Raw genomic sequence first — 22,497 nt, forward strand, 5'->3', positions numbered from 1 at the left:
TCTCAAGCGCCCGTGGGACAAATCCGAATTCCCACGCTCATTCGCGCAACTCATGGATCTCGACGTAGGGAAGCACTGTGCTGTCTCATCGTGCAACGTCCGCGATTTGTTACCGATCAGGTGCCAAAGCTGCTCTGCCTCGTTTTGCAGCGGTCATATTGGACTCGATAAGCACGGGTGTACGGCCTCCGAACCAACTGAACCGTTGGAGATTCCAGCCTCCTCATGGAAGAAACGGGCTCAGTGTCAGGCGGAGGGTTGCTCGAAACCTGCACTCGCTTCAGCCTTCGGTGGATCCCCATCAAGCCAGGAAATTCTTAACGACGGCTTGTGCCCTTTGTGTCAAGGCGAATTTTGTGTGACGTGAGAGGCATATACATGTCGAACTTCAGCAATACACTAAGTTGATCGAGTCATCGTATTTAATCTCGAAGACATCGACATGGGAATGCCCACGATTGCAAACATTCCATTGTTGGGCGGGTGGAAGATAAGACTGTCAAAGCAAGAGCACTTCTCGCCCAAAATTTCCCCTCAACTGTACAAAAGGTCCCAATTGCAATCAACTCCCCATCAAGGGCTCCAACTGACCCCAAGAAACTCGAGAAATATCGAGCTCTAGAGCTCATGAAGCTGAGACACAAAGCCATTCCGGGTGATTCTCGAAACGTGTCAGTTCCGATCGAGCAACGTCTCCACGTGTCTGTCTCCGGAGGGGATGGACCAAAGCACAACTTGTGGTTCAAGAAGGTTCGTAGAACATGAATGAAAAATACATGAGATATTGACAAAGCAGCCAGGATGTTGTGTCTGGTAAAGCGCTAGACCTTATTGCGGCACGAATGAAAATGTCGTTCGTAAGTCTCATCAGATGCTCGACCTAGGGTGAAAGACTCAAAGGAAAGGTCATCTACCCAGCCCCTCAAACTGGTAAAGCCTGGCATAGACGATGAAAGTGTGCAATTAGATCTAAGTCGCCCACTGAGTAGCCAGGTTGATGATGGTGGTGAATTGTTAATTTTGAAACCCTAATTTTGGTGACGAGGTCACGCCGAATGGCGCTGGATGACGAGTAGGTAGAGGCTCGTGCCAGCCACCAAGCAGGCCACGCTACTCAGTACAATCTCGTGTATTCTGTCAACGGTCATGTATTGATTCCTGACGCTGTGAAAAGAAACTGGCTCGCGAACCTAAAACCACCCACAAAACCTACACCCTGCTTCATTTGTCTGCCTGACTCTTCATAAGCATACCAACCCGTTATTACCTGTTCAAGATGAAAAGAAATCCAAACCCATGTCACGCAAAGGGACAACTAACGGTGCAGAGTGAGGCAATAAAGTACACCGAGCTTAGCGGTACCGCCGCCTCAGTGAAACCAACTGAATTGTCAGTTTGTGAGGATAATCGGGATCGAAGCAGGATCGAAGAAGACAACAGTGAGAGCAAAAGTCCCAGGCGAGCGTGCGAGAGATAGTTACGCTCGATGGCTTTCAACCAAAGACAATTAGCGGGGTTCTATCCATGGGTCACAGATCGATATTTACCACAAAAGTCCCGAGCTGTGCTCCCCACATTCCTAATTCCTATGGCGGTTTCCATACGTATCTGTTGGGAATGTGAGAAGGAACAGGCCTGTGATTTTACGAGTTGTTTCCGGTTCGACTGCTATGACTTAATCCGACAATCCTTGGGCTCGATGCATTCGAAAAGTCCTAGTAGTCAGGGGGAAATCTTTCTAAACACTTATAATGTGTAGTTCACATACTCGTCAACATCTCGCATGAACTCTCCAACGACGGCCGGGATTGAGCGATCTTGCAGAAGATGACAGCATGGTGGGATCACACCAGATGGTTGGCTTCAGGTGTGCGAGACCTCGATCGACTGAAGCCTCTGTACTTGACGTACCAGCCTCGGCCGCCTGTCAGAACACCTCCTGGACTACTTTCGGACTCGTTCAATTGGATTATCTGATTGTGGAAAGAACACCAACCTCGCAACAGGCATTTCCTCTTAGGCAAGATAACCAGCCTCTATAGATAGCTTCCTCTTACTGTACACCATTTCTGCCTTTTCCAATGCATCGGTTCTGTCGATATGAAGCGCCGGGGACAATCCTCTGAAAGGTCTTCGTGAGGAACTCATCTATAGCTTCAAACGACCGGGACTACCAGCATGTCCTGCAATATAAAATTAAATGGGTTCTGCATCGCTTCCCTGTCATTCAGTTGCGCAGCGTGGAGAAAAAGTATGTATGGTTGCTGGTTGATCAAGTAGTTGTTATCTTTCCCTTACATAAATTCAACCTTCGGCGTCCGGGGGGGCCTCGCAGGGTATTATGCGGACGGCGGTTCGATTGTTACACGTCGCCCTCCCATAACTTGCCGTTCGATTCTACTCAATCGAGATATTGTGCTGCGTACCTGACGCAAAGCTAGGGCACCTACTATGCACTCGAGGAATTCTGCGGTAGATTACAGGCTCCCCGCTCGCTGCCCGCCCAGAAAAGATGTCCTTCAGCGGTTCGCCAGAGGAAAACGTCCTCCGGCTTTCTAGCCACTTAATTCTCAACTCCGACATCCCAGGCTTCGATCTCCAAATCCAGTCGACGAGTTTCTTTGATGTTCAGTACGCCGCGCCGTATCTGGCGTAAATAAAACGTTCCTTGCTGAATCAGCGATCTGACGGTTGCAAGTTTTCAGCCTGCTGGGAGCAACAAAGACTGCTTTCGTTGATTTAGATAGACATGCTATACGGGGCGAGATATGCGGTCTAGTTTGGAGGTACCAATTCTCACATGCAAGACACATAGTGTCAGTTTGCAGAATCAGAACCGCCAGTTACAAGGGGAAGATTTTTTGCCTCTATTTGCGGTGCCATCACTTTGCCTGACAATACTATGGTGTCTTTTCAGCTTCTGCCAGGCCTAGTGCTCACTCCGCTGCCGTTCGTCCGACTCAGACTGGCAACGCCCCAGCTCATCCCGTGAACACCGCAGTGATAAGATTCTGGATATGACGGCTGCCTCAACATCATATTCAGCCGATCAACTCAGTCTCATTCTCAGCCGATGGACAGAGCAATGCCGGCGTCCGGTGACAAGACGGTCTGGGATGCAAAGCAACTATGTTCGCTCGGTCCCATTGTCACCCGATAGCTCCAGGTAGCATCAGCATCCTATGACCACACATGGGATTGAAATACGGTGGCTGGGGAAGAACTGCATGCAAGGGCACAGTCGGGGGTCAACTCTCATTCATTCTCATCTCACGGATCCATGCAAAGTAGCACCATCCGATAGAGAAACTGTGCGACGTATTCACACTTGCATTATTTCGCAAGCCCTTGCCATCGGTATGCATGGTGGGGGGCATCATTCAAGCACCAGTGCCCTTATGATTACTTGACCACATTCCACTCCAACTACTGGACTGTTCCATTGTGTATGTAATCTGCATACCTGTCTCCTGCACGTAAAGATCCCGAAGATCCAAACTAGTCCTTAACAAACTAGATCCACGATGCACATCTTACCAACCCAACCCATTGTTGGAATGGCCCAGACTCAAGCATCGAATGGGGCAAATCCTCCCGAAGCCGCTTCGCCAGGCCTCAGCCCTTTCCAATCATTGCCGTCCAATCATACTTCTTATAACTGGTTCTGAAAGCCGCCACTCTGCCACGGTTCGCGTGCTCATCTATCCGCCGCGGCCGCCTCCATCGTCGTGGCTCCAGATCCAGAACGTTTCCGATGATCTCGGCGGCAAAGTACCTGGAAGGAAGAAATGTTAAATGTAGAGTTTATTGGCCTGAAAACTGAACTCGCCTTGGAAACTCACCCCCTCCCTTCTCTCCCTCATCCACTGCTCCGTCTGGGTCCCCATCACCGGCGGCATCTCCTACACCTTCGATCACATGCCCATATCCCTTTTCCCCCTTATAGTCCCACTGAACCATAAAATACGGGAGATGTGGCACCATTGCTCTGCGGAAGCCACCAGGTCGAGCTGAGAAATCAATCAATTTCTTGTGTTGCGACCATTCAGCTTCAGAAGCCAATATTGATTCCTGGACAAAATCAATGTCGAGCGCATGTGTCGTACAGACCTCACACACCTTGAAGTATGCGGGTAAATCATCAAAATGATCCATCGGAACTGGGACACATTCTATAACAGTGTGTTTTTGCCATTTGAGACTGATCACAGTTTCATAAAAGAAATAGCCTTTATCATCGTCGGCAGCCATCCGGATGAGACATTTCATGAAGTTCTGACGGCGGGAATGCAGTGAGTACCTCGATGCGGGAAATAGAGACCGTCACCTTGATTTCATCCCAAACGTCGTCATCAGCTTCCAACATCGACAGGTGGTGCTGTATTGGTACAATTAAGCAGTGACCATCAACCAACTGCTCGTGCAAGGTACACGACAAATAAGCCTTTAGTCCCATCGCAACAACGGGGGCCTTCGGAGGGGAATCATCCTCTCCGTAGCAGAAAGGACAGGTTGCCAAGACCTTCCGCGTTTTCGCATAATCTAATGGGAAATAGCGCGAGATGCCACGTTGAACCCGAAGGGAGGGAGATATCACGCACCATTAATTGCAAACTGGCGCTTCATCGCATCACTTCTCATCTTCTTCCTTCCTAACCGATCTGCATTATCGTCCATATATTCCAGATCGTTCTGGGCGGATTGATCAGTGCTTCCAATTTTGTTAAAATGGAGAAGTATTCTTACTTCGAATTTCCCGTCCGTCATGATTGCACGGGCAAGCTCAGCGTCCATGTTCTTTTGGTCAGACATCCCGGCGCTGAAACGTTCTTGTCGAAGCATTTCTCCGAGTGTCGTCTTGTCATCATCAGCATTGTATCTGACTACATCACCAGTCTTGGGGTCTCGGGTTTCAACCTGGTTCAAGGTTGTGAATGATGTTATTGTCGTGTTTAGTGCCAACTGACCTTATCCTTTTTACGTCGATTCCCCGAAAGAGGTGACTTGTCATCACCCTTGCCAGTACCAACATCGTAGAGACGACCACGACTATCGAGAGTGGGGAGCATCTCAATTTTAGTACCCTCGCTGTCAACAACACCCGATCGCGCCGCTGCAGCCCGGTCTCGCTCTGCTTCAAACTCCTTTTCAAGTTCCTCGGCATTGGGTGCATTCATCAACCTAGCTTTGAGCACACGAGCTTGAAGTTTGTTCAAGCTGGAGGGTGACAGTGCATGCTTCGCGGATGCTGGGGTGGATGTCGGGGGAAGTACTCTGGGTATCGGTGATGAAGCCCCACTGAGTGGCACAGAGGACGACTGCCGTCGAAGGACATCTACACGCATATTCGCTGGGACTGCAGATGGACCAGGAGTGCTAGGAGTGCCGAGACGTGCTTGAGGCGTAGATGGAGGCGAGTCAGTCCCAACTCCTGGACGGCGGAATGAGGCGCGGCTGGAAGGTCTGCTTTCTGAGCCAGAAAGATCTGTGAACATGTACCTAGTTTCTCCCATAGGCAAATCCTCTTTCCTTGTGCGATCTTGTCTTTGTCCAGAAGAACTACCCCTGGAGGCACGCCGCTGCTCCCGCTCACTGAGGATCCTTTTCTCTTCCTTGGCTGCCTCGAAATCTGCCAAGCTATCATATCGCTCGAGCGCAACATCTTCCACAGGGCGACCCCTTCTTCGGCAGTTTCATATGTCCTCTGCAATTTTTTCATTCGCCATTGATGGCCGGCACTTCCAGGAATTACTTTGGATGGCCTTATGGGTGTCTCGTATTGATCTACAGTTTTCCCTTCTTTCAACTGCACATTGAGTTCTTTGGAGTTGATTATGGGCTGGGACTGAACTCAGTAAAACGAATAAGATCTTGAACTGGGAGATGGCAACTACCTTATCCGGGTCTGGGCGATCGGATGGCTTCTTTTTTCTATGCTCGGTCCCAAGGGAACTGAAGAAGTCGACACCACCTGTCATGGTACGCAAATCGGCACTAGATTCTCCATAATCTTCTGTGAGTGACTCGTACTCCGATAGACGGCTTGATGTCTGAAAGGATTTTCCCGATGGGATCGAGGTAGAAGTAGGGTCGTCTAGAAGCATCCATTCGTCTCGCTTTAGAGTGGAAGCAGTTGGATGTGAAGGGGGGAGCTTGGCCGCATTGGGTTCCGTCGCGTAAGATGCAATCCCAAGACTCTCCCCTGTTGGAATGTCCGCAGCTAATACCTCCAAACGCGAGGATCAAATATACATTTTGCCGTCTCATTGGGAAGCAATTGCACACCTTCGTTCCACCCTCTGCTATATCCTTTTCAACCCATTCCTCATCCCCGTCATCATCTACGATGGTCAGTCCACTGTTATCTTCCCCGCTGTATGTGCTCCTCCGGTGGGGCCTATCTCGGCTGTGCGAATCGTGATGCTCCCTGTGGTGTCGGTGACGCTTGGGGCTTGGGTCATCATGTTCAACTCGGTCCCGACGCCGCTTTTTCAGACTCTCCGCATGTTCAGTGGGGCGCTCATGGCGATGCCTACCGGATTTGCGCCTGTGATCCTCCCTGTATTCCGACATGCGCAGACAGAGTTGGGAACCCGGAGCCGGAAACTTGCGTTGAATGAGTTTGGCGCGCGCTTCCTTGCCCAACCCGCCCCTTACTCGCGACAAATTGTGACGCTTTCTGATGGTGGGAGTCGACCACCCCGTGACCAACATAGATTGCGCACAAGTGTGGAAGATGTTGATGTGACATTCCGATGCCCTTCGTTGTTGCCGTTATTACGGTCAGCCTTGTTATTCTGATGCTTTGGTTTGTGCCACTCAGGAAAGTATATAAGTGCAATGTGTGAGCTGAGGGCGCAATATCTAATGACATTTTGATATCGAGCCCAGAACGCCGGGCTGCGATGCCGCGATTATAACAGAAGATTCTGATTTTTCGCCGGCACACCACTCACTCTTTGCATAATAATGTAATCCATTCCATGAACTATCCCAGTTATGACCCACAGTGTTAAAGGGATCTCCATTGGCCGAAGTGAGAGCCTATGACTGAAGTGGCGAACTAGAGTCTCAAACCTAACCATCTGAGTGTTAAGGCGGTCTGTGGTCCCAGGCATGATGTACAGCACACTCAGTGCATTTTCCCATTTCCCTAGCAGAATCTGTCACTTTTTAGTTTCGCTCGCCGATCCAGCAATGCTTCGTTCAGTCGTCCTTCTTTTCTTGCCTTTTTGAGCTAACAAAACGACGTCAGTTTTAGAGGCAGATTGGCTTGGGACACTATTAGCTGACCTCACGGTCGTCATCCTTTGACACTATTCTTCTCCCTGCACCCCAGAGCTGGAATTTGGAGCTGAAGAAGGTAAGCCGAGGACGGTGCGCGCAAAACGTTATAGTTCTTACTTAATGGTCGCCTCGTCAAATTTCCCGTAGTGTTCATCCTCTTCCGTGTCCAGGCGCTTCTTCTTCTCCTCCTCAGTGGCTTTCTTCTTATACTCATACTGAACTCGAACGAAGAAACGCTCATTGAAGCCAATTTCTTCCGCATCGGCGCGAAGAGTAAGATTACCTCCTGCTACCTCGTCAACGCCCAGATGTTTCTCATACATGGACCTGAATGCAATCATAGGCGGTTGGGTATCTGACAATATAACAGGCGTCCATTCCTCTTGAGGACCCCGAGCTTCCCGATCTGCCGAGACAAGACCATGGACGTCACAAGACAAGAATTTTCCACTTGGTGTTCGGAGATTTATCGTGTCTGTTCCAGCAACACGAGTGACGACCCAGACATGCGAGACTTCAGTAGGCGTGAGGGCCAAAAGCGGAGAAGTAGAACTTGAGGATGAAGCCGATGAGAGAGACGGGAAGGTTACGCGATCTCTCGTAGAGTCAAATGCAATGCACATGGGGGGTTCTGTTGGATGTACAATAAATGTTGGCCCAAGCACTTCGATCGCACTCTCAGGCTCAACCCATGCTGAGCGGCATTCAGTGAGGAGCGTGAAGGGGTTCATAGCGACGAACTTTGCGGGTCAATGCCGTCTTCTGCATATACATCGGTTCCTCTCTCCTTCCTCTTTCTTTTCTTTGGTTTGTCCCCTTTGAAAGTCAGTTTCGTGGGTCTGGCCTTGTCCATTGGCAGTCGTGGCTGTGTGGACGGCACTGGCCATCAGGCCGGCCTGTGCCTCTATATTTTCTAGTCCTAATCGACCCAACTGGCTCTTTTACTGTATCCTAATCTTCAATTGCTTAATTTCACTGTCCGTGTACACGGGGATAGGACCTCCCCAGCGGGCCGGGAAACAAGACTTTGTCGAAATGGATTGGTCCACTGGTTTGCATATGTGACACTGCGTCTCTTGGTTTTGTGTTAGTGAGACGTGTAGCGGCCTCCCTCTCACCCTCGGACACCAAAACTACATTTAGTACCCTGTTGATGGAATACCTAAAATAGTTTACCCATCCCTCTTAACATCTCAATGTGGAGATGGAGTTCCTGGCGATTTCTTGCGCTGATCCCAACCGCCAGATCTCGTAACTCTATTGGCTCAACACGCAAGCATTTATTGCATACACACTGTGTCGTTCGGACGTCCGTTGTCTAGCCCCTTCTGGGACATAACCGGAGCAAATTGCTTCTGATCAAATCATCACGAAGACTAGCGCCACACGTTGGTTGTGCCATGGATGCCATCAGGACCCGCAGTACAAGGCACCCGAAATAACCTCCTGATGATTTTGATTCACCTAATTAAACAGTTGTAGCTTACCGTCAACCAGGCAGAGTTGTTTAATCGCTGCGCGGTAATGTCCACCGCAAAGGTCCTTCTTGAAGGGTGCCAGACTTCACGTTCTGATTCTTTAACGGATTCGAAGTCACTTCAGAAGCCAACGCTTCCATCTCTATGAGATATATTGCCACCAGGCGACAGCCTTCGACACCATGATTATTGCAGAGTCATTTTTATACAACATGGCAGTTTCCCTAAGCTTTTCATCCTTCTTTGACAGCCCTTGTTAGCTTCTTTACTTACGTTTCACACTTATCGGCGCCAATCGTTCCCAAAGCTGCTGACCGAACACCTTACGCTTGATTATAGCGGGCTCGATGTACGTTTACCAGAGCCAGTGGAACCGCTAAATAGGGATCATTGATCATTTCAGAATGAAACCTAGCACCGTTTTATCATTTCCTGCGTTGACCGCCATAGCCTATCACAACTTGTCACTCTACTATTTATCCCTTGACTTACCCTTCAATGTTGAGCTTCGACTAGCTGTTTGCTGATCAATCTATATATTTCATTGAAAGTACACAGCTTCTGTTGGTATCCAGCGTTTCTAGCATTGTCCGACGTGCAATTTGACCAAATATACCCCACTGCTAATAGTAGAAGTACCACTGTTCGGTGCCGGTGGAGGGGGTCAGGTCCGTTCAACTGCGTCATGCGTGAAAATTGTGCTGGCAACTGTACGGGCTCTCCGACGGAACAATATTTAGTTTGTGTAACTGCGGTGACTATGACCACGCCCATGTGAGTTCCCATTAATGCATTGTCACCAATAAAAACCGGAACTTCCATGAACAAAAGACAACCCATCTATCGCTACAGCTTTATAACTTGTATACCTTTAAGGCTGAGTAAGTTTGGCTGGCGAGAAGCATTGAAATTTCCATTCTGTCCTTACCTCGCCGGTCCCCGTTTCGTTCAGCGTCTTCATAAGCTCTTCCGCTTTGCTTCTCCAATCAGCTTCCATCAGGTTCTGTACACGTTTCTCTACAGAGGACATCATCATCCGTTCTAATATATATCTGGAACAGAAAATCGTCTAGATCATGGTCGTAAATGAACAAGAACTGCACATGCCTGTCAGTGAGGGGGTTCGTCATCGCGCCTTTTATTGCCTTAAGGAAACCTTCCTTATCCCCCGAGTGCACATTATACACGTATGGAGGATCCAGGAGCTTCAGCAAGCCATGTTGTATGTCCCAGTAATCTCGATTCCAAGGATCTAAACGATTCCACTGCATTTGGGTGAGTCGGCGAGAGAAAGCGCTATAGAACATGAATCAACACACATTTTTGATAGCGTTAAGGAACGGAACCCCTAGACAGAGCGCATCGTAGGGTGTGGGAGACCTATTGCAGTCCAGGTAAGTACGTAACTGGAATCGGAGGCCTGCTCACGTACGTATATGGACTACCAACTCCAACCAGCATACGCGAGTGCGCTAACACATCCATGAACTCCTTCTGCGGCATCAAACCATAATTAACAATGCTTTTAGGGAGAACGCTGCCTGCGCCAGGATTCTTGACCTTAATTGCGGGATTCGGGGATGCACCGACGACAAAGGATATGCCATTAATTTCTGCAGCGTCATTGTAAAATTCCACGGCCCAGGCACTGTCTGAGCCACCAGAGAAGTACTCCAAGTACTTCCCCATCACATACATCCTATTCCCCCTCTCCTGGGGTGGAACAAATGGGTGGTTCAAACAGTTGGGTTCCACGGAATAGCCAAGGTAATAATTTGGAGCATACGAGGCCTGTTCCAACGGATAAGGCTCCGGACTGAGGGTCCAACCCGATCCAAGGGGGTGATTAGGACTCGTCCAAAAGAAATATGAGAACAATTGCCAAATCGGCACCCCATCAGGATTTTCAGTTGGGCTGTAGATACACCCCACCACTTTCACACAGCTGAAAACCCATTCTGGGCTGACAATCACAACCTTGACAAGCCTACGGACAAGCTGGAACATCCAGTACGTACTCCCCTCGAGTTCTCCGTGATCATTCATGGAAACTAATGAGGTGTAATTCAAATTGGTAAGCGCTATTCTCTGAAGGCAGAACTGGATTAACCGTATGATTGGGCCTCGAGGCACGCAGTGGATGGCTTACAACGGATCTTGCCCTGACGAGAAAGTATTATATCAGATACGAACAACGAGCCTCGACACTTCGAAGAGGAATCAAGCATACCAGATGTGTTCCCCACCGTTGAAACCCGACAACTCATCATTAAAATACTGGGAACCAAGTATAACCACTATTTGTATTGTGTAAAGAGTAAGCCGCGGAAACACTATCTTGATTTGACGTTCAACAAACCTTTCAACTGATTAGGCTCACAATTAGACGCCTCCAGACATCGCATAAGTGATCTTGTCATATTCAAATTATGCATAAGCGCGGGGATATGGTGTCCACCTTGGTCACGGACGGTGATCAGGGCAGAAAAGAGAGATTCGACCGAATTTAATTTTTCCTGTGGCACTTCGGGGTAGGGGATGTTGCTGGTGACTACTACTTCTAGCTCAATACGGGATTTGTGTGTTTGGTGATGTAGGAGATATGTCAAAGAGCCAAATACAAGGCACACGTAAACCCAAAACAGTCTTCGCGAACGGCTTGACAATGCTGGTAAGCCCAGTGATTGGACCAAAGTTAAGGATGTCTTATATACGTACATACGCGAAAATGGTGCAATGTCCCGCATCGTGGGCTGGGACGATGAAGCGCGCAGATTGGTGCCACGCTGAATAAACAGTAGGCAGCCTCTATTGGAATAGATCCCTGTTCCCACCCTTTGTAGCACGTGTTCGTACCTCGATTAATTATGCACTTCGGGAGACAGCCTGAGCTCTGATTGCCCCATCAAACGCTGACTCAGTGATACCCCGCATTTCATTCCGATTGTGAGTCGAATTTTTCCTATAAGCTGGGTACATAATTCAGTCTTTTCTGTGTCTTTCAATTCAGTTCAATCATCTCGCGGCCCGCTTAAAGAGTCTATACTAATAGAGGCTGGTAACCCTGCCTACGTTCAGACGAGGGTGCTTGCCATTGAAAGTAAATGTGCTGATCCTGGTGTCATTAGACCTGCCCCCACCGGGGCTAGGGCGCCAACTCGTGCGTCGAAGGTATATCAGAAATTAATTGGGAGGCAAGATTATTTTTCCTCGCTGTTCTTCTAATCAATACTCATTACGCATATATGGTTGGGTCCAAAGCTTTTGGAGCCTTCAACTCTGTTCCTTCGAAGCTCTTCAGAGATTGAAGGAAATCGTAGGACCGGACATGAAGTCCGTTAATCTGTGGCTGCCAAACTGCACCTTCGCTCAGATGATGTTCCCCTCATCCTCCAATCGCAATTAGTATTCCTTCCATTTCCGAATCGTTTGATGGTGGCTGTCACATATCGAGCATGTCGCTTTTAGTTAGTTGGTCGAATTTGGAGTTGTATCCAAAAGTCTCCCCTTTTCCCACGTCGCCTTTTCATTGTTTTGTCTGTATGTATGTTAGCATTGCTGCTTGGTTTTATTTTCGATCGGTTCAACATGCGAAGTGAGATCCTCGAGAAAGTGCGGAAAATCGGTGGCCCCCAATATCTCCAACTTGCCTTACAGTTATACACTGGTGTTCCATTGGATGCGGGATGGGTATGTGTGTGATTTCTCAATATTAGTGGGGAAACAAGTGCCAAAGATCGCAAGGTTTAGATTTCAAAAAGCTGTCACCGTTTAGCTTGTGAGTGATCACACCCCAACCAAGTCATCCAAAAATGACTTACATCAGTCCGTCCTGAACGTCTCCATTCCTCAAGCAACTTTCCAGCTTCCGTTCTCCAGTCTGTCTCTATCAGCGTCGCTGTGCGGGCTTTCACCGCCGAAATTGTCATTCGTTCAAGGATGTATCTATGCGCGCACAACCCATCAATCATCTAGTGCTTTGAATAAAGCTTGCAAGACTCACCTCTCCGGGAGGGGGTTCTCTACTGCATCCTTGATTGCTTTAATAAATTCACTTTTACTTCCCGCAAGAACGTTGTACACGTATGGGGGCCCAAAAAGCTTCAAGGGGTTATGTTGAGTGTTCCAACGAATCTTATCCTTGGGATTGGAACGGTCCCACTGAGAATGAAGGGTAGTGAGCCATGAGGTTTTCAAGGAAGGGTATCGTAATCTCACCGTTCCGACGGGATTGAGGAAAGGGACCCCGAGACATAAGGCGTCATAAGGAGTGGGTGATCTGCGATCCAGTCTGTCAGTGCCCAGCATAAGGCTAACATGTGATACCCTACGTAGCCGGATCGCCAACTCCGATGAGCATGCGGGAATGAGCCAATACTTCTAGGAACTCCTTCTGAGGGAGAAGTCCATGATTCGTAATATTCTTGGGCAACTTTACATCGGGGCCTTCGATTGCCGTCGTGGTGTTCCACGGGCTCTTGATCGCCCCGACAACGAAAGATATGCCGGCGGCTTCGGCTGCAGCGTCATAAAATTCCGGTGGCCAGCCTTTGGAGGTCGTTCCGGAGAAGAATTGAAACCATTTTCCAAGAATATAGACTTGGTTAGAACGGTTCGATGGCGGGATGAACGGCTGTTGAGAGCAGGATGACTCGACACTATAACCAAGATAGAAGTTAGGATCCGCGTTTGGTTGCGAGATGGTGTAAGGCTCGGGGCTGACTGTCCACCGGGCGCCAAGGGGGTGAATGGCATTGGTCCAAAAGTTGAAAGAAAACATCTTCCACACTGGAATCCCGCTGGGATTTGCGGTCGGTGATATATGCATTCCGTGAGGCGGTAGCAATCGAAGGAGCCCTCGGGGTTTATTATCAGGATCTTCACCCACGGGTGGACGATTCGGTATATGCGAAGTATGTCCTCGGCAATGTTGGGATTCCCCATTGAAGTGAAAACTGTGTATCCGAGGCTCGTCACTGCAGTTCTCTAGTGTATATCAGAAGGCGATGGCAACCGACTCGGAGGCCAACTGATGGCAACCTACCACGGATCCCGCCCTAAACAATAGGAAATAGCCCATTGGCACGGAAAGTTAGTAGAATTCGGTGAGCGAAGACATTGGTCCACTTGCCAGATGTGCTCTCCCCCGATACCGCCGTGAAGCGCGTCGAAAAAGTACTGTGATGCCAGTACAACAACTCGGAATGTCAGTAAGCAGTGGACCACCACATCGCACACAATCCGAGACAGGGAAATCACCTTTTGACTGGTTCGGTCCGCAAGTGTTTGCTTCAAGGCAATGAACAAGTGCAGTTATGCTCTCAATATTCGCACTGAGCGCAAGATTGGCTTCCTTTTCATCGCTTGAACGGCTATTTAACACATCCAATAGCCTTCGTATTTGCTCGATATCGCCACTTGTGGTTGAGGTACCATGGGGATAGCGAGCGACGGCTGCCCTAGAGCGACTTCTGACCAAGGTCCGGAGTAGGAACAGCACGGCGAAAAAAACACCTAAATAAAGGACAGATCGACGCGAGCGCCTTGCAACAAACGTATGAACAATTTTCTCGTCAAACGAATAGTTGACACGCTCACTGGAACAGAAGCATCGTCAATGGCCTGAGGGGCCGCCAAGCTTGTGGCAGTGCTTTCGTTCATTACCTCAAATCCCAAACATATAAAAGGTGTACCTTGTTATCGAGAAACCGAAACCACACTTTCACGACTATAGAGGATAGAAGACTACTGTTGGTGGTGTCGCGCCTTGTCCAGACGACCTTGTAATATTTGTGAAAAAAATGGACGCCAAGAAGCTATGTTCCTGATGTGTGGGAAATGGCCCGAACATGATGATTATGTAACTTCACCTGCTTGGCATCTCAAAAACCAAGCGGTTGCAGGAGCTACACGTTTACAAGTAGTAAGATGTCACCATAAATGAACAAAATTCGTTAGTATTCCTGGAAACTCCTCTCAGTACGGAACAATGGCAATTGCTGCCTTAACCGAGGACTTTCCACAGAAAGGTGGGACATTGGAATCTTCGAGACATGTTAGAGGGTGCGGAAGATTCCTCTTCCTGATGTGCGAGAGAAACGGATCGTAAAGGCGGCGCAAGACTGAATGCCAGGAGTCTTTCGGCGACTGGATCTAGACCGATAGAGGGGTGAGAGGGGTGATAAGATCCAATGAATCCGGCAAAGTTGGGACGGAGCCATGTATGGAGTCTGGCGACCTTCAAGACAATACCACCCCCAACGGACTATGCCACCACTGATGAATGGGAAGTGTGTTGGAAATGCCATCCTATCTGTAGTGGTATGTTGCTTCGTTGATGGGTGAAGAAAGCCATTAGATCGACCTATAAGAGTTAATGAGGCTCCGATTGCAACGAATAATGTGACGACGCGATAGTATCCTCAGACTCGAGCTCGGGGTGATGGGAGGGAGCGATCACAGAACTGCACGCCACATTGTGGGCCTTGGCCAAGGATGCACACGGAAAATAAACCAAAACAGGGCGCGGACTCCGTTACCAAAAACAACACACCGTACATAGCCCAAGGCGCATCCACCATGCGATACTGCGTCCTTTGTCTGATATAAAGATTCTGGTCGCCACACAATCTAGCCAAGCAGACAGAACATAGCTATGCCGAAAGGAACGACTTAAATTCCCCGAGTTTGATGGCGGATCATTGAGACGGTGCCCACCGACTCCTATCACACCGGAGGCCAACCAATAGTTAACGCGCAGTCAAACATGGGGAGAGCCTAGAAACGCATAGTTGGTCTGATGCGAGCAATGGAAACGAACCGCGCACTCCATATGCGAGGTGGAAATTTCGATAATTCTGCGGGACAACGATCCATGACCTCCAGTAGGGAAAAACATGTGAGAAGCGACTGGCCCTAAAGAGGGGCACACATGAACAGTGTTTGTAGCCCATAATATAGAGACCGGTTGCGCGACAGCGGAACCCAATACATGGAGGTGGGCCGTCCGTGGGTGCAACAAAAACCCATGCCTCCTAGGGACGTGAACTGACACGCTTCACCCTGGCCACCCTTGCTGAATTCGTCCAGGGGAAAAGTCGCCGGGCTTAACGGTTCTACCATGCTCCAAGTTCTTGAATGAATTTTCACGGAAACAGATACGAGTTCGGTTTCGGATAAAACACGATACAGGCATTTTTCCTTGATCGGCATGCATATACAACTGGCCGATTCCCCACAAGCAACGCATGTCGTACCCTAAAACTTAGTTCCCCACTTTTCTCAGCGATATATATATAGATGATGGAACTGTCCCCTGGTCGCGTCATAAGATGGTGATCCCAGCAATAGTTCAGTGGTGAGGACTGGTGTTTCCCGGAGTTCCAGTCGCCAAAAAGGAACCGTGCAACAGAGGCATTTATTTTTTGATGTCTCAAAGAGCAAATCTTACTAAAATCGCGCCAGAAATAGATCGCGTCATGAGCTCAAATCTTCCGACTCTCAATACTCCGAGCCTTACAACTTTGGAACGCATGCTCAAAACCGCGAGTTACTGATAGCGGATATCGCGCTCATGCACAGAGGATGAAGGTATTTTCCGGGACATCCGATGTTGACCGGGACGCATCACAAAGGAAAGGTGGTACCGTGGTGGAAAATCGAAGTGGTTAGATGAACAGGGTCACACCAGGTATGGGAGAGGCAGTCTAAGCTCAGCGTTGTGGCACTTTGGGTGAAACGGGGGTTTAGTCACAGCGACGCTGACGCCGCGTTTCTGTGACGGCCGCCAAGCGCTTATTGCTTACTCAAGAAAGTCGAAATATTGCGCAATCGCGGCAAACTGCGGCCTAAATAGTACGATCTTGATTTTTCTCCCCTCTTTTTCTCTCCTCCCCTATCACCCTTTTAGACTCCTTTTATATCCTTAAAAAATGCCGGCTAACGGTGCTGTTCAGGCCGTTCTTCCCCACGGACACTTCCTCTTCACAAGCGAGAGTGTTGGTGAAGGACATCCAGGTAAGCCTTTTTGTCCGCTTTCCTCGCAGGTTTCCACTGACCCTTCATTTCTCCACCAGACAAGATTTGTGATCAGGTCTCAGATGCCATAGTTCGTACATCGTGATTCTTCTTGGATTCCGCCAGGCAGTAATTCTCTATTTCATTGCTCAGCTTGATGCCTGCCTGGAGCAGGATCCTTTCTCTAAGGTTGCTTGTGAAACGGCCTCGAAGACGGGCATGATCATGGTGTTTGGCGAGATCTCCACCAAGGCACATCTCGATTATCAGAAAATCATCCGGGAGACCATTCGCCAGATCGGATATGATGACTCGTCCAAGGGCTTCGATTATAAGACTTGCAACATCCTTGTTGCCATTGAGCAACAATCCCCAGATATCGCCCAGGGTTTGGATCATGGTAACCTTGAGAACCATGGGGCTGGAGATCAAGGCATTATGTTTGGTTATGCGACGGATGAGACGGAAGAATGCATGCCCCTCACCGTTGCTCTCGCACATGAGCTCAACTTTGCCATGGCAGTTGCGCGTCGTTCCGGCGCCCTTCCATGGCTCCGTCCCGATTCCAAGACACAAGTTACCATTGAATACAAGAAGGATGGTGGTGCGGTGATTCCTCTGAGAGTTGACACTGTCGTCATTTCTACTCAGCACGCTGATACCATCACCACTGAGGAGCTCAGACGTGAGGTGATCGAGAAGATTGTAAAGCAGGTCATTCCTGCCAAACTCTTGGATGAGCGTACCATTTATCATGTAGAGCTCTTTCGGCGTCATTTCGGCCCAAATTTACAAGATTATTTAGATACAACCCTCTGGACGTTTTGTGATCGGTGGACCTCAAGGCGATGCGGGCCTGACAGGCCGCAAGATCATTGTTGACACGTACGGTGGCTGGGGTGCCCATGGTGGAGGTGCTTTCAGCGGGAAGGACTTCTCCAAAGTTGATCGCTCCGCCGCTTACACTGCTCGTTGGATTGGTCAGCAGGTCATTCTCTTGGATACTTATACGACATTCTCATCTTGATTATAGCGAAGTCCTTGGTGAAGGCTGGCCTGGCTCGTCGTGTCCTTGTTCAGCTTTCGTACGCAATCGGCGGTAAGGGGATGTCTTGGATAATGCAACCTACTTATTTACGTCTTCAGTGGCCGAGCCTTTGTCTATATACGTGGACACCTATGGGACCGGCAAAAAGTCGGACGATGAGTTGGTCACTATCATTAGAAAGAATTGGGATCTACGTCCTGGCGTTATTGGTCTGTCATCTTCTCATTAGCTTCAATCACCCATTAATTGATGAGCTGCTGTGCAGTGCGCGAACTTGACCTGCAGAAACCGCAATATCTCAAGACCGCTTCCTATGGTCACTTTGGTAAGCCGGCTGCTGTCAAGCTGGAATCGTATTAATCTTGGCTGTTCCAGGTAACCCAAGCTATGCGTGGGAAAAGCCTAAGCAGCTCAAATTATAAGCGAGCCGCATCATTCCTTATAAAGTATCCTGTTGCATTCTAGGAAGTTCATCCTTCCAATTTCTCCATGATGGGCTAGCCCGTCATTATCTTAATGTTTATTACCGCTAAGAGAAGAGAGGTATATCGTTGCACACGCCCACTCTTTCGTTCAACTGATATCCGGATCCCACATCACTTGCATATTATATCGCGGACTCCGACCACACTTCCCATTTTCCAAGCTGCATATAACTCATCTTGACCCTTGTAACGTAGTTTTCCATCATGTTCCGCCTGTATCTCGTTGTAAGGAGATAGCAATTGTCATTCGCGCTCAACCGCGACTTAATCATCATCACAGTTTGTCACCCTCGGAGTATGATTTTCCGGTTGTGCCTGTATGCACGGGTTTGATGAGAAAACTGAAACCATTTCGTATGTATATTCCTGCGCTTGAGGACAAGGCGTTACCATTGGATCGCTTTGTTACAAGCTTAAGTAAGGGCTGCGCATAGAAGGATACCCAAATACCGCAATCCATCGACACTCCAACTAGTGCAGTCTCCCCACAGGAAGCAGTTTTCGTACGCGTGGAACGTTGCTTATATATGCACATACCTGATAGGGGTTGAATGAGGATGGCTAGTCTGTGATGCTTACCCGCAAATAACTAGGGCTTCCTTCCTTGTTGCAGCTAATCATTATCAATTAGACATGCATGATATATATCAATACGGACGAGTGAGTAATCTCCATGGAGTGTCTGCATTGATCCAACTGATCCAACTGACCCAGCTGATCCAACCAACTCCTTTAACCCGGCCCAATACTGCAGAGCAGCTGCCCACGCATCGCATAATTCGGTGGCCGGGAAAGACCTCCATGCATGGGTCACTCAATGCCAATGCGGGATGATGGAACTCATGGATTGAAATACCCTTAGTGTATGAAACTCCGTTTTAGGAGAGATCGGCGTCACTAACTACCTTGGATCAGTTCGGAAGTCAACTTCTTATGGTTGTTCCGAGTATTGGCGCTGGGTGTTTGAATTTTGGGGTAAGTTTTTAAGTCTACTTCACTCGGAATATCTAATTACTATCCAAAGCGCGTGAATTGATCCCACTCTGCGTTGGGGATGCGTTGATTCTGGTGGGAAGGGATAAACGAATGCGTCCGTTAGGGCGGCACTTGAACATCAAAGCGGAAGGATTCATAGATCAATCAAACTCGATCGTCCTGGAATGAGTGGAAATCGATCAATTACACGATCAGTCACGGTAGCTCTGCAGCCCTATCCTCAACACAGGAAACGTTGTCATGCAAATCTGTCCGCCCTAGATACATTCAAACCATCACGTTCGTGAGGGAGGCCGGAACAAATGACCACCCGACTTAGCGACCAGCTGAGAGGTTGAGGCTGCATGAATCAGTGGCGCCAGTTCCAATACCAAGGAGTAGTAATTAAAAATACACAACACAAGAACGGCTCAGCTTCCAACGATTACAAAGGACGCTAGTGCAGAAATGGCAAGGATTCCAGCTCTGAAATAAGATGATTAATTAACAGCCGCTTTGGAAACATTTTGACAAGTGATATCTACACTGTATAGATGAAGACATCGCAGGACCAAATCGAAGAAAGGAGTCCGCTTATTTATGAAGCACAAATCCGGCAAGTCTGCGTGAATGGGGACAATGGAAATGAAATTACACTGAAGGCGATAAATTGCTGATGGGGCACGCGTATGACACGGAGTGGTGAGAAACGAGAGAGGTGGACTGTGAGTTGCAAGAGACGAGTCACCATGCCAGGCCATGATATGCAGCGTGTTCCGCGTAGGCACCTTGCATGGGGCCCTTTTGGTTTTTGTTCGATCGAGAGAAGAAGCAAAAATGCCAAAATGATTGCGAATATTGCGTGCAAATTATACGGTAATGGTTATTAGGGGTGGGAAGGCACATCGGAGTTCCCGCCGCGTCCAAGATATGCCCTAGACTGGTCAACCATGCGGTTTCCCGTGGTTGCAGAAGAAAACGCTCTGGGATGAATACAGTATCTATATGTGGGAGGAAGTGCAGTCATGTGCAGCCCAATTGCAGCAAGAAGGCGTGGTTGATCAGGAAAGCGAGGTACGCGCATTGAGCAAGTCGATAACACGCATATCCTCAGTGGTTCGAACACCATCGATCCTGCCCGAGGTGCGCCTCGCATGTGGAGGCCTCTCCGAGAGGACTGTCGAAGCAAAGCCAACAGTTAATGGTGGCAACGAGGCGGAGGGCAGTGGTTGAGGCGTCGTGGAGTTCGAGTGGTGATGTTGGAGGGTGTGGTATTGGTATGCCGCGTGCGCATTACGAGGATCAGTGATTGGGTGTTCTCGCGACGACTCGGGAAGTTTTTGGGACGCTGATGAGTTCCAGGAACCCGAGGAGGAAGACCGGGATGACGAGTGCTGGGTGAAGGGTGTAGACCCCCGCGGCGAGGTATGAGAAGAACTGTGGAAAATTGGGGAATGTGATGGTGAAGGTGCTTTTGACATGTCAGGGCTGATGTCCAGGGATTGCCGCCCAGTGCCACTCGTGGTACTGCTGGTAACTAACCCGGTGCTTCCATCAACGTTTATCCATCGCAAGCCGCCGTTGCTCTCCTGGCTGCTCGGCTGCTGACGGGTCCGACTCTTGCCACTGCGAAAGATGCCAGGGGGAACGGTGATGTTGCAGAGTTCTTGATCGGTGTCTACCGTAAGCAACGAAGGAAGATCGTCGTGTTCGAAATACGCAGTCAGATGCCATTTTCGGATAGGTGCCATTCCGGGAGGCACATCAGAGGGCGGGAGGGAGACTATCGCAGAATACGTTTGCTTCACGAGCCCTGGGAGGTTTGATGAAGGATAACTGGATAAACGATTGGCAGTGTGAGATCGACCCGAAGAATGAAGCGCATAAGGTGTCTTGGACTCCTACTCACCGAGGGTTGACGGTTCTTGTTTCATAAAACAGGAAAGGCTATGGAAGGAACAAATGAAGATGCTATTGTGCTGATCAATTGACATGGATGAAGGTGAAGAACATACCTCACGCATGCGAGAGGCGGACCAAAGTAGTCCATCCGTCCACCGACGTAGACCAGTATCATCATCGCTCTCCTCCCAGACGAAAACCGAGCCTGATCGTATGTAGGACATTCTCTAGGTAGAAGCAATGTTGAGTAAAGATAGGCCACTCATCGCACGACCAGATGGGGAGAATAAAGGTGTGGTGCTTGGACCCACCTCAACTTCGTTTAGGCGGCGTGTAACTGGCTGAAGCTTGTGCATGCGCACTGCTTCTAGAACGACATGGGCGTCGTTCATGTCCCTATGGAAAGCGTCTTAGCGGACATCATGATAATAGTGTTGGTAGTGGGAGCTGTTTTACCTGACGTGGAGACGAGAATGAGTCGGACGCTGCACAGCATGTGGGTGGATATGGAGCATGGCGAGGGGGGAGGGAGAGGGAAGGCTAGGTAACGGATGAGGGGAAGGCTGGGGCTCTTATGAGGCGTTGAGACAAGAAGAAAAATAACGGTTGCATGTATTGGGCAAGCGAAAGGGTAGATTATCGACTAAGTCATCCTGATGCGCCCACACAGTACTCCGACGTGCGATGATTTCGAGTTGAGCATTCAATTCTGCCATTTGCAGGGAAGCGCTTTGCCACGAGTACGTAACTCGGGGAACCCTTGGAAACCGTTCTCTCTGGGCAGCAGGAGGAAGAAAAATGGCGAGAAAAATTAGAAAGGCAGAAATGAATAAATGAATATGCAGTTGTATCAACATCAAGGAAAGGGAAAAACGCACACACGCACCCACGCACTTCCAGACTATACAAAAAGATCAATCCTTGGTTGTCCATAGCGTGGCGGTCAAAGATAGAAATTGACTCTCATTGAATCTAGTCGTAATTGGTTTTCTCAAATATGGGTCGGCAGTTCATGTACCAAAATGGGATTGGACATTTCGACACATCACCATTCAACTATTTCCATATAAGATGGTTTCTTGCCGTGTCTCTAGTTTGGCAGCCAGTCGAGCAACGTTGGTGACTCAACCCTGAGGGCAACACAGCTTGTTCGCTACCTCAAGCGGCCGTCGCCCGAGGCGAAGAGGTGCAACTTTACTCTCTATGGGAACGGTGCAACCGCAAGGCAGTTGCAACACACAAAATCCCCTGCGCGAACACACAAAGCTGGGCCCATCGTACACACAGCGCAACAATATCGGCATAT

At 49.0% G+C, this 22,497-nt stretch overlaps 9 protein-coding genes across 9 annotated transcripts; 2 read left to right on the forward strand and 7 right to left on the reverse strand.

Moving 5' to 3' along the window:
• Positions 1-24: 24 nt before the first annotated feature.
• On the forward strand, positions 25-1,136 carry EI90DRAFT_3051430 (uncharacterized protein). Its single transcript, XM_039059841.1, has 4 exons — positions 25-363; positions 435-750; positions 801-857; positions 919-1,136. The coding sequence occupies exons 1-4, from the start codon at positions 53-55 to the stop codon at positions 1,030-1,032; spliced, it is 798 nt and encodes a 265-aa protein (XP_038917935.1). The 5' UTR covers positions 25-52; the 3' UTR covers positions 1,033-1,136.
• EI90DRAFT_521650 (uncharacterized protein) lies at positions 849-1,718 on the reverse strand. The gene is made up of 4 exons (XM_039067728.1): positions 1,548-1,718; positions 1,321-1,490; positions 1,191-1,267; positions 849-1,134 (listed from the first exon to the last, which is right to left on the reverse strand). The coding sequence occupies exons 1-4, from the start codon at positions 1,600-1,602 to the stop codon at positions 1,047-1,049; spliced, it is 390 nt and encodes a 129-aa protein (XP_038917936.1). The 5' UTR covers positions 1,603-1,718; the 3' UTR covers positions 849-1,046.
• A 1,897-nt stretch (positions 1,719-3,615) lies between these two features.
• EI90DRAFT_3145084 (CwfJ C-terminus 1-domain-containing protein-like protein) lies at positions 3,616-7,118 on the reverse strand (the record flags this gene model as incomplete). The annotated part of the gene is made up of 13 exons (XM_039065234.1): positions 3,616-3,775; positions 3,830-4,071; positions 4,120-4,275; positions 4,328-4,542; positions 4,602-4,692; positions 4,747-4,917; positions 4,968-5,356; positions 5,393-5,648; positions 5,678-5,845; positions 5,895-6,227; positions 6,286-6,559; positions 6,709-6,818; positions 6,957-7,118. The coding sequence occupies 13 exons, from the start codon at positions 7,116-7,118 to the stop codon at positions 3,616-3,618; spliced, it is 2,727 nt and encodes a 908-aa protein (XP_038917937.1).
• Positions 7,119-7,153: 35 nt separating this feature from the next.
• Positions 7,154-8,018, reverse strand: EI90DRAFT_3121531 (FRG1-like family-domain-containing protein; the record flags this gene model as incomplete). The annotated part of the gene is made up of 3 exons (XM_039063408.1): positions 7,154-7,237; positions 7,294-7,354; positions 7,405-8,018. The coding sequence occupies 3 exons, from the start codon at positions 8,016-8,018 to the stop codon at positions 7,154-7,156; spliced, it is 759 nt and encodes a 252-aa protein (XP_038917938.1).
• Positions 8,019-9,299: 1,281 nt separating this feature from the next.
• On the reverse strand, positions 9,300-11,687 carry EI90DRAFT_3051445 (uncharacterized protein). The gene is made up of 9 exons (XM_039059842.1): positions 11,484-11,687; positions 11,125-11,423; positions 10,996-11,062; positions 10,915-10,927; positions 10,198-10,853; positions 10,085-10,145; positions 9,873-10,030; positions 9,694-9,817; positions 9,300-9,634 (listed from the first exon to the last, which is right to left on the reverse strand). Exons 1-9 carry the CDS (start codon positions 11,510-11,512, stop codon positions 9,620-9,622), a joined length of 1,422 nt encoding a protein of 473 aa, XP_038917939.1. The 5' UTR covers positions 11,513-11,687; the 3' UTR covers positions 9,300-9,619.
• An 824-nt stretch (positions 11,688-12,511) lies between these two features.
• On the reverse strand, positions 12,512-13,545 carry EI90DRAFT_3121533 (uncharacterized protein; the record flags this gene model as incomplete). The annotated part of the gene is made up of 5 exons (XM_039063409.1): positions 12,512-12,526; positions 12,587-12,710; positions 12,769-12,926; positions 12,984-13,044; positions 13,097-13,545. The coding sequence occupies 5 exons, from the start codon at positions 13,543-13,545 to the stop codon at positions 12,512-12,514; spliced, it is 807 nt and encodes a 268-aa protein (XP_038917940.1).
• A 3,104-nt stretch (positions 13,546-16,649) lies between these two features.
• EI90DRAFT_3288421 (methionine adenosyltransferase) lies at positions 16,650-18,251 on the forward strand (the record flags this gene model as incomplete). The annotated part of the gene is made up of 8 exons (XM_039067114.1): positions 16,650-16,781; positions 16,841-16,872; positions 16,908-17,537; positions 17,587-17,761; positions 17,815-17,880; positions 17,928-18,038; positions 18,095-18,154; positions 18,205-18,251. Exons 1-8 carry the CDS (start codon positions 16,697-16,699, stop codon positions 18,249-18,251), a joined length of 1,206 nt encoding a protein of 401 aa, XP_038917941.1. The 5' UTR covers positions 16,650-16,696.
• Positions 18,252-20,200: 1,949 nt separating this feature from the next.
• EI90DRAFT_523481 (uncharacterized protein) lies at positions 20,201-21,405 on the reverse strand. Its single transcript, XM_039067730.1, has one exon. It carries the CDS (start codon positions 21,038-21,040, stop codon positions 20,351-20,353), a length of 690 nt encoding a protein of 229 aa, XP_038917942.1. The 5' UTR covers positions 21,041-21,405; the 3' UTR covers positions 20,201-20,350.
• EI90DRAFT_3051459 (Gti1/Pac2 family-domain-containing protein) lies at positions 20,695-22,036 on the reverse strand. Its single transcript, XM_039059843.1, has 4 exons — positions 21,648-22,036; positions 21,503-21,587; positions 21,199-21,418; positions 20,695-21,125 (listed from the first exon to the last, which is right to left on the reverse strand). The coding sequence occupies exons 1-4, from the start codon at positions 21,704-21,706 to the stop codon at positions 21,094-21,096; spliced, it is 396 nt and encodes a 131-aa protein (XP_038917943.1). The 5' UTR covers positions 21,707-22,036; the 3' UTR covers positions 20,695-21,093.
• Positions 22,037-22,497: the final 461 nt, after the last annotated feature.

This window comes from Cantharellus anzutake (assembly GCF_015039405.1).
Source record: "Cantharellus anzutake strain C23 chromosome Unknown EI90scaffold_16, whole genome shotgun sequence".
Taxonomy (NCBI): domain Eukaryota; kingdom Fungi; phylum Basidiomycota; class Agaricomycetes; order Cantharellales; family Hydnaceae; genus Cantharellus; species Cantharellus anzutake.